At 38.3% G+C, this 14,175-nt stretch overlaps 1 protein-coding gene across 8 annotated transcripts in view; it reads right to left on the bottom strand.

Moving 5' to 3' along the window:
- Nucleotides 1-14,175, bottom strand: part of LOC149808515 (mitogen-activated protein kinase kinase kinase kinase 5-like) — a 213,566-nt gene that overhangs the window by 138,334 nt on the left and 61,057 nt on the right. For 5 of the 8 annotated variants that reach the window (XM_089978310.1, XM_089978325.1, XM_089978318.1 and 2 more), the window contains one exon: nucleotides 2,769-2,834. The exons of the other annotated variants lie outside the window; for them this stretch is intronic. In XM_089978310.1, coding sequence (XP_089834436.1) covers nucleotides 2,769-2,834 — 66 coding nt within the window. The remainder of the gene's footprint in view (nucleotides 1-2,768; nucleotides 2,835-14,175) is intronic. 8 annotated transcript variants of the gene reach the window in all.

Genomic DNA, 14,175 nt, shown 5'->3' with positions numbered 1-14,175 from the left:
TTTCAAAGGATCCTCATCGAACATTATATGGGACTCATTCCTGAACAAGTCGACCTCATGCCTCACTCTGTCAATGTCTGGATTGAGTACTGTTCATTTATTGTTATCAGGAATGGGACATAAACATCTGAGGGAAAATGAAGTTTATAAATTATTATTTTTAACTAGAAAAATATCCACTGGTCTTGACTTGTCTCCCCCACCCCAATTAAACTTTGCCCAAATGTTCAATAATTTACTGTGCATCACGTTTTACATTCCCTTGCAATCTCATGGTAAGCATGTATCTAGGAGAAAAAGAAATATATCCCTTGAATTAAACTGGGTAAATTGTGAGGAATACATCGATTTCTAAGATGAAAGCAAGACTGGGAAAAAAAATCACTGTACAGAAAATCATATTGCAGCATGTATTGCCAGAAGTGCAATATACCGGTACACCAGTATATCACTGCACCACACAACATAATTGTCCAAAATGTTTAATACAGGGTCGGAAAGATCAGAGGAAACTAAGACTAACAGCAAATGATATGTTGACTGGCACTACTTGAGAAAGAGTGCAAATGTCTAATTTCACATCAAAAATGGGCCACTGTGAAATTGTCCAACTGGCATTAAGTGCTAAAAATGTAACTAATGACATCTTTTATAAATTGTGTATGATGAAGCACAGACTGCAACAGATTGATCCTCAACAGGCAGCAGAGGACTAGCACATACTGTCTAAAATTACTTATTGTTGTTAACTGTGTCAATGTTACAGAATGACCTAGGTCTGTTACATAAGAATGAAGAAAACAAACCCAATAAGGGCAGCAGCTTAGATGAGTACGCCATGTTCAGGCATTAATAATATATAAGACAGTTTGTAACTGCATGGTCCAGCACTATCCATAAAACACGAGAAGACTGATGTAACTCTACGGCTACATCAGCAGTACTGCAACACTGTTTCTTCCGACTGTTTATGATTGGTGAACAACTGCATTTTGTGAAACAGACCCTGAGCACATTTTCGAGGTGGAACATCCTTGGCTTTGCCTACTGCAAAAGGGGTATATTGAGAATGAAGCTACAGTGAAAAGACAATGTCTGACAGCAGTATGATGCAAACATCCTGGCAAAAAATTACATGCAGCTCTCATATAATCGAGTGTATTAAACTAAATATGATAATCCACAGCCAGGTCAAAACTTTTCTGTTTGGTAAATTTTCTTCTTTAGTAATTGTAAGAAACTTCAAATCCTGTCAGTCATTAAGAGTCAGTCAAATATAGAATGGTATAAGACCAAGAGTCAGTCAAATGTAGAATGGTATAGGACCAAGAGTCAGTCAAATATAGAATGGTATGGGACCAAGAGTCAATCAAATATAGAATGGTATGGGACCAAGAGTCAGTCAAATGTAGAATGGTATAGGACCAAGAGTCAGTCAAATATAGAATGGTATAGGACCAAGAGTCAGTCAAATGTAGAATGGTATAGGACCATGAGTCAGTCAAATATAGAATGGTATGGGACCAAGAGTCAGTCAAATGTAGAATGGTATATGACCAAGAGTCAGTCAAATATAGAATGGTATGGGACCAAGAGTCAGTCAAATATAGAATGGTATAGGACCAAGAGTCAGTCAAATATAGAATGGTATGGGACTATGAGTCAGTCAAATATAGAATGGTATAGGACCAAGAGTCAGTCAAATATAGAATGGTATAGGACCAAGAGTCAGTCAAATGTAGAATGGTATAGGACCAAGAGTCTTAAGTCAGACGTACACCTCTCCCTCAATGATGTGTCTGGATAGTTCATGAACCTGATTATAAAGCGGGGTCAGGTGTGGATCCCATTTTTCCCTTAACAAAAGATACAGAAAGAATGAGACCCTATTTGTTGAATGTTAATACAATTTCAATAAAAACTGCTATTTTTAACAATATTCAACAAAATTTTGATCCAAGAAAATGTAAGAAAAGCCTAATGGAGACAGCAGTTTAAGGAAGAATACCAAATAAATAAGTTTTTGCCATGTGAAATTCCTGTTTTAGTTCAATGTTTTAATTCAGTTTCAGTGTAATCATCAAAAATGTGATATGCTATATTGTATACGAAAATGAAAAGTGTAATTCACAGTCACAGCTATGTCTGCAAGCATATTTGTGAGGACTTAATTATAAGTGCCAAGTGTGTTTTGATTTCCGAATTACATTAGTGTTTCTTGTATTACAATTTATTATAAGTAAACCTGCTTGGTATCATCATATTAATTATCTCATTGTGTCAATAAAGATGGAAGGAAAAAACAAGTTGAAAGGCACTGCAAATCCTACCCATGCAAGAGCTAGTGGTCATGTGTCGACTCATTTCAATTGGCCAATGTAGCCATTATAAATATTAGTATGCAGCTTGCGTAATTAATACACTGAATATAAATCTGTGATTCATCCAACTATCTCAAAAATGTGATCAAAGTTAGCAAAGGAAACAATGAAAAGAGTACTTGGTACATGAAAAAAAATTGTTTCACAGATACAGTTCATTCTGGAGTTCCAAATTTTGTGGTGAACTTAAAATCCTAAACTGGCACTCAGAAGTCTGTTCACAAGCAGAAATTTCACTATTACTAACAGCTGCACTGCTGGTCAACATCTGCATAAACACATCTACTGTGCAGGCAGTGAACAAAAAACTGATAATTCTGGGTCTATACTATAGCAAGCAGGCAATGCTCTGGAAAATGCATGCAAGCAAAAACAACTCCTGCTTACTGTTTAGAGAAGGAAACAGACAAGGATTTTGATGTGGCCTCGCTTATTAAGCTATTGCGATGTCCCCTGAAACAGCAATGTCAATATTCACTCAGGAGAGAAGCAAAGAAAGAAAGGGAGATAAAAAATATCTAGGAGAGCAGTTAACATGAGATGGAATTCACAACATAGTTTAAATATAATTTTTAGTCTCTAAAACTGAATCTTATAAAATTGAAAGTTACATAGTTTCTGTTATTCCTAATAAATTATTTTCCTCTAAATTAGTTCCTGATTAAAGGTTTCTGTAACTAAGCTGTAATTACATAAAAGGATTGTATGCTGTTAGGCAAGTTGAATATAAAGTGCTTGCTGAGGATATCACAGCACTTGACACCAATATCTCGTTTCTTGATTTTGACTTTCAGTGCTAGCACTAAGTATCAAGTTTTGTCTTACTGGATCACCAGGTTCCTGAAAGGTTCGAATCATTAATATAACATGAATGACCAAAAAACTTTGCACCTAGGTTTTTCAACAATTTCTTAGCAAATATGTGATATGATGATATAAACAAATAAACCAAAATAAACCAGCAAGGGTTTAGATTTCATTTTGTCATTCTTTTTTTCAGATCTTTTTATCGAAATTTAAGTTTCAGGATGTTACAAATTCCCTTTAACACCACCCAACAAAGTCTTTTGGGGGTTAAGCATAATTGTTGAGAAGCCGCAACTCCTACTTAAACAGATTATATTAATACATGTACATATCAATACAGAATATATCTCTTACAATACTGAGTCTGACACATTGAAGAATGTGTCCTAACATGCAAATACAAAACTGTTACACAGAAATACAAAAATCTGTAGCCAGTATATGTATAGCTATAGTATTATAAAAGCTGCAAAAGTTTAAAGAAGGGTATACTTTTCTAAAACATATACGTTTATTACACAGCTTTCCTAAAACAATTTACATCTTTTGTAGTAGAAAGCATTACTTTTGTAACTTGTCAAAGCTGTTGTTGTTTTTAACCACAGCATGACCTATATAAATTATATATTTTGCAATCAATCAGAATGAAGGAAATAATTATATCACCAAACTTGGAGTATAGTTCCTAACCAATGCAACAGATGTGTGATTTGAATTTTTAATGTAGCTTGAACACTTTTTAAGTCATATCGCTACAATGTCTGCAGTGTAGCAGTTTATAGTGATGTCTAGCACTGGGGCATAATGCTGCAGACATGTAGCATCATGTCCCATCCAGTCACATTATCCTGACACCAGGTCAACCAATCATAATACTAACCTCATAATGCTAAGAAAAAAGCTAGGCAGCTGCTAGTACCATTTTTATAAGTCTCTGGTATGACACGCTTGGGGTTCGAACATGCAACCTCCCACATCTGAGGCAGTTGCTCAAAACACTTATGCCACCACAGTGGTCCATTCCAATATGTGATTTCCACAAATTTTCAACACATGAACAATCATAAAATAAGAGTTTAATATTTTTAACTTCTTGTTTGAAAAAGCCTGGTATCAGGATAATGTGACTGGGTGGGACATGATGCTAAATGTCTGCAGCATGATGCCCCAGTGCTAGACATCACTATAAACTGCCACATGGCAGACATCATAGTGATATGACTAGAAAATTGTTAAAGCTATGTTAAAAATCCAAATCACACAAACACTTGTCATTTTGATAGTGTATTTTCTCTTTTCCAGGAATTAAAAAAGTATTCTTAATTCATATCATCTTGCTTTTGTCTTAATAATACTCCTTCAATATGTTTTTCCTTATTTCTTCTAATTTGGTTTGTTTATTATTTATTTGTGCTGTAACCTTTGCAACACTTCTTTGATTGTGATTTGTTTAAAATTATATATTCAGTTTTCATTCTTTAGACATCTATTTTTTTTCTTTTGCTTTTGCCTGTGAATATGCACTTGTGTCAGTTCTAATTTTCATTTAGGAATTTTTTTTAAAGCGGCTCTTTATACATTAGCTTTAATTCAGCAAATCATTTTTGTCACCCTCAAGATGATAATCTTTAACTGTATTTATAATACATTTTTAATCATAATGGTGTATTCCTTTTGTCTTAGAAGTTTTGCAATGAATTTCCAATACCATGACCTCTGGATAATGTAGATAAAGCTAAGGTTCAAATTATAGCATTGTTGTCTGTTTTGCACCCTGGAGCAATAGCTGAATCTGTGAAACTAATTTATTCTAGTAAAATATGTTTCTTTGTGAATACCTACCCAATCATAATACCTTAGGAGGACAACTACAACCTTGCAAATCCAGCCCTCCTAGATAAAACTTTTAGCTACAATGAGCTAAAAGTTATTTGCAGACGTAGGTGGCAGTTGGGCAGAGTGATCTCCCCTGAATATTGGTGGCACAAACTCGTGAATATCTCAGGTACTATTGGAGCATAAGGCATGCTGTCTATATAGATGTAACCGTGGAGAGGTGGGGAGGATGTATGTATATTATGATTGGGTAAGTTTTCACAAATAAACATTTTTTGAAAAAATTGGTTTCTTCTTTAAATACATTACCCAATCATAATACCTTAGAAGAATAAGTAAGAGGTGGAGGGAGGTACATCCTCTTACCCTGGAGATGCCATTGCTGATCCCCAATGTATGTGAGACAGCTTCTAGGTAACCTGACTGGAGAAGACTCCATCTGTCAGGGGAGCAGCTTCAAAAGAGGAAACTTTTCCCTCCCATAAATCCACTGGAAGTTGTGAAGCTGCGTCTTATGAAGCTGTTGAATGACCATAAGACACAGGAGACCTGTTGCAACATGGCAAAAGATCCCACCACATCTATCTGAACTCTTTGGCATGAAGGATCTCTGAAGTAAAATTTGGACTCAGATCTCCTTCCCAAGGCATGGATAATATCAGAAAACAGTTCCAGTCAAAGGCAATGCTTCTGGCAATGCCTCTAACCTCATGAGCTGAAATGGTAGCAATGCCATCTGAGTTGGAGTTATTTCTCAATATAAAGAGTAAACAACCTATTTAATCCAGGAAGGGGGCCCCGAGTGGCCAAGTGGTCTAAAGCGCTCACCGTTCCGGATCACTGCCATCTCACCTCTGTCTGCATATGTTCGAGTCCAAGGCTCGGCTAGCGTGGGTACGTGGGAAAGCCTGCCAGTAGCTTCTCGTGGGTCGGTGGTTCTTTCCTGGGTTTTCCAGGGTTCTTCCTCCACCAGTTATACTGGCCGCCATATATGGCCTATCTTGTGCTGAAAAATGGCGTTAAACCCTAGAACAACAACAACAACAAAATAATCCAGGAAGAATGGGTCTGTGTGGTTATCTTGTCATGTCCCTATTTGGGAGGTAAAAATAGGCATGACCTCCGCCAGTGCAATGGGTTGGCTGCTGTAAGATACCACTTCAAAGTTCATACTGGATCTTGTAGGTGGCCTTGAGTGGAAGTGTTCAGACTAGACCATGATTTCACTACAAAGGTCTGGTTAACCATGGATGGTAGCCAGCTCTTGGAGATGAAAGAGGGAACCATTGTAAGTGAAACTGATCATGACTTGTCAGAACGGCATCTTATTTGGGTCCCCTGACAGGGCATGTATTTTGCTGATTCTGCCTGCCATTGCTAATGTGATAAAGGAGCAGGTCTTGTATAAAAGGTGAGACAAAGATACCCTTGAAGGAGGTTCAAAAGGTGTTTTGTTCAGCCAGGTTAGTACCCAAGATAGGTTCCACTTTGGGCACAGCCAATGTTTATGGCCATGCATAATCAAAGTTGGAGAAGAAGTATGATATGTCTTTGGTTTGTCTGATTTTCTCTCTTCCATGATGAAGAAAGATGTCAGCGATCATGCAGTTTTTACCTTTGAATGTGTCTGATGCTAACTTTTTCTCATCAAAGAGTCAGGCTGTCCAGGCTTTTGGATCTTGGACTGATGAGACAAAGGTTGGGAGCTTGATATTCCACCTATCATTAACAGGTCAACCATTGGTTGGTTCCATCAGGTGCATATCTGAATGAAACTGAGGAATGGAGAGACCATTTTGTCTCTGTAACCTGATTGTTTTGGGACAAAGAATCTGCTAATGCATTTAGACATCCAGGAATATGATGGACTTGGTCTTGGATTCATTGTTGATGACACAACTTTATCAAGTTCCACACCAATATAAATGTCTAGGGACTTGCATTCCTCCTTGCAATTTGAGATAAATCACCACTGTAGAGTTCTTGGAAAAAATAAGGACTCCCTTTCCAGTTAAAAATTCCTGCCACCAGTGAAAGGCTTTCAAAATGACCTTCATCTCGATGATATTGATATGCAGGTGCCAGTCCTGGGAAGACAAAACTCCAATGTCTTCCGGCAAAGGCGTTAGCAGGTGTGCCTCCCCCCCCAGCTTTCTGTACTTGCATCCATATACCAGCTGTGAGCCAACTTAGATTGCTCCAAGTCTACAGATGGTACCTCATATTTGTGCAAATGGGGAACAGTTAGTCCAGTGGGCAAACTTTTGGCTTCCATTGGCATCAAAGAATCATATGTAACTGGCGTATACAAAGGTGACCTTTGGATGACGAGTTCCACTGCCGCACTGAGTAAGCCTAGAAGGCAAAGGAATTCCTATACAGAGAGAGATTCCATCGAAAGTAAAGAAGCTACCATGGTCTCAATTTCAGTTTCTGTTCCTGAGGGAGATATACTCTGTCTACCTGTGCACTGACTTTCATGCCTAGATGAACAAATTGTTGAGACGGTACTAGGTCGGTTTGTCCTTGCTGACAAGGGAACCCAGACAGTGAGCAGTGTGACAAGGGTTATCATCTTATTTTCTAATATATAACTCACCTGATGTTTCTGCAGGATGTTGTCCAGGTAACCTTGGAGATGATCCAGACATGAGCCATGATACGGTTTATCAGACAAGTGAAGCCCCATGGACTGATGTTGAGTTCACATGGGAATTCTTGGAACTGATAAATGACAACAGTGTAGGCAAAACACAGAAACATCCTGGAAGCCTTATGAATAGGGACATGAAGATTTGTATCTTCAAGTCCACACTGAATGTGAAGTCTCCCTCTTGAACAGCATTCAAAATACACCATGGTATTTCCATCAAGAACCAAGGAGCATGAATGAATTGATTGAGGGTACTTAGGTCAATGACAGGATGTAGAGTGCCATTTGCCTTTCGGACCAAATAAATGTCCAGAATAAAATAACGGGCATTTATATTCTGAATGATTCCTATTATCCTATTCTGTGGAAGGTCTTTTATTTCTTGCAGCATGGTGGTGGCTTTAAATGGATCTGTTGGAATGTTGTAGGTGATGGGACTCTAGAAAGACAAGAAGGTGTTGTGAAAGTGATGCAGAATCCCTCAGAAACCACTTGCCGAGTCCAATCATCATTGTGGCAAATCTTGTCCCATTTGGCAGCAAAGAACTGAAGCCTGTCTCCTATTGGGATCTGGGAAGGGTGGTGTGGACACAAGGTTATTGTGTGAGAGATGGTGGTGGTTGTGAGGAGAAACTTTGGCATAAGTGATCTGTCTTTTGCCCATCTGGTTTGCGAGAACAGTGGTTTACAACATGACGACATAAGACAAGTTGTCTGAGGTTTGTGTTAGTTTCCTGAAACATCCCTGTATAGGTGTTAGAGTTAAGGGGTGGGAAAATTTGTCTCTTTAGTGGTCTGTTGGTATATTTTATTGATCTGGCCATTAAAAAGTAGATTCAATGATAATGGTTGTAATCCGTCTCATTCCACCAATTATAAATTTGCAGATGCTGTGATGGCATTGGCCAAAAGTATGTTGAGCAGCTCTGTTCCAGACCCGGGCCATTCTGCAGACTGACTTCCATGCATGTACCATGGAATCCAGAGAAAGAGATAAGATCTGTTCTGCCCGTTGGAAGCTAGCCATCAAGTCCAACATAAAGCCCACAGCTACCACATTGCAGACCAACTGTTGAGTGGCACTGAATGATCTTCGACCCTTATGAACTGGGTTTGATTTAGTCATCTCCAAAGCTGTGATGTCCGTGTCAACTGATGGGTTTCTGAATGAAAAGCTGGTCTATGGCAATAGTAGAACTGATGACAAAAAGATGATAAAAGGCATTTTGTGAGAAAAAGAAACAACTGATGCTGATGTAAACCATTCAAATTGTCTGTGATCCTGCCAGACTGCAGAAATGATCTGAAGTTGGATTCTTCCTTTCTGGTATAAGATCAACAGATGCTGGAGCTCTGGTCCAGGTGATTGATAAGGAAGGAAGAGGACAGCAGAACTTCAGAAGTAAAAGGCAAAAACTTCAACACTAGAGGCTGATTCTTCCCACAACAAAGCGAGGTCAGGAAGTGAAGAAGCCTGCGAGCAAGCATCGTCATATCTGCTTACATGAGATGAGGCTGACATTTCTTGCACAAAGTTGAGCATCATTGATGTGGCCATCATATTTCACACAAGTTTGCTGGCGAAGAGTGTTTAGGTCTGCCACTGACAAAACTTGTGTAGCGCCTGAAGCAGAAATGGTGATTTGCAATCAGTCACCAATTAAAGAGTCCCTTCTACTGCCCTAGGGTTTAGTGAAATAAGACGTGGCATATGTCGGAGTCTGAGGTACTTAGCTAGTCATTGTAAATGGAGAGTGCAGAGAGGCTATATGTGGGTTAGACTGGATTCCATAATTGCCTTTATACACTGGGTTCGACAGACTGGATAACAGACTGATTGCCAGAACTTATTCAGTTGAGGTCTTTGTCTCTGAAGATCCCTTGTAGTAAGCCTAGGACAGTCAAGGCCATGTAGGATTGTGTCAGAGTCATAATGTTGGGATAGGTTACAGAATGTTTGATCTATGTGACTGCTCCGTGTATCAAGAGCTGTAAAGTGGAACCCTGAGGAGGTAAGGCCTAAAAGTTGAGCCAGTAATGAGGAGCCCTGAGGTAGTGACATAGGTGCCAGGGCTGTCTTCATCGTGTTGATTTTCCGGTGTTTTGAAACTGGAGAGTCACTGTTGATTTATCTCCCTTATCTGCCAAAAATAGTATCTTCATCCTTAGTCATGCTTGTATGCACTTTGCCCATGGTCTAACTTGCAAGACAAATAGAGCTGAACATATAAACCTGTTGTAGCTCTGCACTTTTCTCTTATTATTGAACAGAAAGTTGGTGCAGAGCTATGCCTTATAGCAATACAAAGACAATAACAGGTCAATTTTACCAAAATAATTCACCATACCACCTGTGCGAGGTTCAATGACAACCCATACTGGTAAATTCCATGAAGCATGGTGTCCGGACACTAAATGTATTAGCAGAGAAAATTCACCTGTATGTAGCCAGTCACTGTGGAATTATACATGTATTAAGAGTTTTCTATAGGTATCAGGGATTTGCATGTTAACATTATAAAAATACAGACCAAACTTATTTGAGAAGTCGCATAGGCTATCTGTGCAAGTGCCTAAGTACAATTAAATGTGTACAGATGACAAAGTGAGGCTAAAAGTGTAAAGGAAGAACTTTATCGAGATAGAAAGAGACAAGTTTGAAATATTGATGGAGTATACTTTCCTTTATGAAGTGAGAACTCCAAGAACTTCTAACATGTTGATTCTTGCTTCTGCAAGGTCTCTCGCAAAAGAGAGAGCATGCTTCTCAGCATTAGCAGTAATTGAGATATTCATGGGTTTTGCAGCCAATCCCTATGTCAAGGGGAGATCACTATGCCTGATTGCCAACTGGGTGGGCTGATAGTTTCTAGCTCTTTTTAGCTAAAAGTTTTATCTGGGATGGCTGGATTTGCAAGGTAGTAGTAGTTCTCCTAGGGAATTACGCTTAGGTAACATATTTAAAGAAGAAACATAAAAATATGTCCTATGAAATAAGGAAATAATCTAATCTGCTGTTTTCAAGTAAATAATCAAGCATCTGGATTGACTACTCTTATAGACTCAAAAAATCAAGTTCAATCTTGATATCCTGGAATGCTCTGTAGACCATGTGATTTCTATCATGAATAATATTATACAATAAACATTCATGTCCTGAACAACATTCTAGTCATGACTGTACACTGTCTACATGGCACACACTGAAGAGCAATACTAGGTAAATATACATGATCCCAATGCCACCTTATTTGGTGGATGTCCTATGCAAGGTAAATATACATGATCCCAATGCCACCTTATTTGGTGGACATCCTATGCAAGGTAAATCGGCATGATCCCAATGCCACCTTATTTGGTGAATGTCCTATGCAAGGCAAATAGGCTAGATCCCAGTGCCACCTTATTTAGTGGATATCCTATGCAAGGTAAATAGGTATGATCCCAATGCCACCTTATTTAGTGGATATCCTATGCAAGGTAAATAGGTATGATCCCAATGCCACCTTATTTAGTGGATATCCTATGCAAGGTAAATAGGTATGATCCCAATGCCACCTTATTTGGTGGATATCCTATGCAAGGTAAATAGGTATGATCCCAATGCCACCTTATTTGGTGAATGTCCTATGCAAGGCAAATAGGCTAGATCCCAATGCCACCTTATTTAGTGGATATCCTATGCAAGGTAAATAGGTATGATCCCAATGCCACCTTATTTGGTGGACATCCTATGCAAGGTAAATAGGTATGATCCCAATGCCACCTTATTTAGTGGATATCCTATGCAAGGTAAATAGGTACGATCCCAATGCCACCTTCTTTGGTGAATGTCCTGTGCAAGATAAATAATTGTTGTCCCAGTGCTACATTATTTAGTGAATATCCTATGCAAGGTAAATAGGTATGATCCCAATGCCACCTTATTTGGTGGACATCCTATGCAAGGTAAATAGGTATGATACCAATGCCACCTTATCTGGTGGATATCCTATGCAAGGTAAATAGGTATGATCCCAATGCCACCTTCTTTGGTGAATGTCCTGTGCAAGATAAATAATTTTTGTCCCAGTGCTACATTATTTAGGGAATATCCTATGCAAGGTAAATAAACATGGTTTCCATGTCACATTATTTGGTGAATGTCTAAAAACTTATTTCAGAACATTACTGGGGTTTCTTGGTGGTGTTATATTAACAATTGGATCATACCAGAAACTTCAAGACTGCCTTGATCAGGGAATCTTATATATTTTCTAACATCATGATTCTTATTACCAACAATGAATGTCAAAATCAAGAAATAAAAGATCAGCACAAAATGCCAAGGCATTCTCAGTTAATACATGCCAAGCAATTGTCTTCACTGAACCATTCAATCTTAAAATAGGAGTCTATTTATAAATGACTTTAGGATACATTTCTAATGGACACATTAGCAGGAAGACATAACTTAAGTACATGTATCCAACTTAAATGCAAAAGAAGATGGGTTAATCAAATGCTTTTTGTTTCCCAAGATCACAAAATAATATGTACTTCATATAAGGCAATTCTGACATTTCTAATATGTAGTTTGCTATCGGCAATATTCACAACTTGGTGTATGCATGCATAGTATATCATTAATATATATATTGTTTGAAATTAAATGGATTACTTTTATACAACAATGATATAAATTTGATGATTAGTGAGTTACAATATAGGCATAATTTTGCATGTGACAAATGTCTTTCTGATCTTAATTCATCAGTACAAAAATGAGCTATATTCCTCTGAAGAAATGAAGACATGTCTTTCTCTGAGAATACTTTCATAATCACATTAACCTTAATATAAAAACTCCAGTTTTTCTTGAATCCAGCATCCCTCCCCCTTTTCCAAAGACAAGAAATAACTCTTTCAAATTACATCATCTTCCCATCACTAGGTAGCTACCCATATACCGCATGTTAACCTAGCTTAAGTGAAAAAAGAATATGGGCACTCACACTGTGAGAGCTGAGAGAGCTAAATTCTACTGTGATTTGGAAAGCGTTACTGGAAAAACACAATTTACTATAAGGTAACTTTCTCCATTCCATAATTCTTCAATCACATTAACATTGTGAGAATAGGTAATAGGAGGAAATGCCTGGGCTTCCTACTTCTACCAAAGGTATCCTTCTAGGGTGTGGCTGTGTTACAGCTTCCATGATGTCTCAGATTCAAATGCTGAGACTGCTCAAATCTCAAGAGTTGTGGGACTTAGAGTAAACTGGATGTTTTACCCATTAAAGTCCAGATGCTCTAACTCAAGTAGTTATGTCATAGTTTGGGCTTATGCAAGAAAAAGCAGCATTGTAGGCACCAAGACTGTTTCTATGCCTCTCTTGATGTACCAATCAAGGAAAGCAAATGAATGAGCACCTTCTGATGGCTTGCAGATGGTAATCTGTTCTTGGCTATGAAGATGAGTTGCATCACAAGGTTCAAAAAATCATCCAATCTAAAATGGATATAGTTTGGGTTCATCAAATGGGCATGACATAAGACTCATCCTGAATGCCAAAGCAACATCTATCAAAAACCATGTTTTGTAAGACATTTTGTAAGACAGAAGCTTCAGGCAGGTGGTCAGTGACCGGAACTTTTCTTAAATAAGCCATGTCAGAAACAACAAAAGGTTCCACTTGGCAAACATGATTAGTGACCTAGGCTATTCTGTGTCAAAGTTGTCCAGCAATTTGAAGAGTTTTTTTTTAGCATGATGTCTGAATATGACAAATTTCATGGCTCTCTGAGTCAGGCATGTAGGAGAATCCTCCCCAGTCAGGAATGAAAACCCTGAGACTGGGGCTGCTTGATCTTTCTTATGACTTTTGGCACCAGAATAAACCTATGGAGAGTCCATTCTGCAGACAATCTCTATCACACACTAATAAGAATTAGAATAAGGAGCTGATCTCCTTCAAAACATGTCATAGAAGAAGATGAAAGAGAAGAGGGCTGGATAAACAAAAATTTGAATCCATTCCAAAACAACTTGGATCACTAATCATAATGCAGAAAAAGGTCAATTCAAGCTTACGAAAAATGAAGCAGTCTGGTACCTACTGGTTGTTGATGTGTGGTCAAGGTGGAAGTCATTGGTAGCTCTTGGGAGGCTTAGTGAAGGAAACTTGGTTTCCTGTCCTGTCACCCTTCATTCTACTGCTTCCTAAGCTGAGGGACCTGACATTAGGTTGTGGTTGGAACTGCTGTTGTTGAGCTTAATTTAGTCTTCTCTCCTTTGTATACAGATATCTCTCCATTGTGCTTGTGATTAATGTGTGCAAAACAGAAAGTAAGGAAACTTAGAGAAGCAGCTCTTGTACTACCTGCATCAAAATACCCTTATTACATCTGCTGAATGACAGTAGCAAACTAAATGCAATGAGCAAACGATGTGATAAAGAGTGAAGAAAGGAAACTAAATCAAGAAAGAAGGTAGCCATAAGGCACTGGCCATTGAGT

This window comes from Sinohyriopsis cumingii, chromosome 1, assembly GCF_028554795.1.
Source record: "Sinohyriopsis cumingii isolate HCF-2022 chromosome 1, ASM2855479v2, whole genome shotgun sequence".
Lineage (NCBI taxonomy): Eukaryota > Metazoa > Mollusca > Bivalvia > Unionida > Unionidae > Sinohyriopsis > Sinohyriopsis cumingii.
Note: the sequence above shows the minus strand (reverse complement) of the source record. Positions and strands in the feature narration are given on the sequence as shown.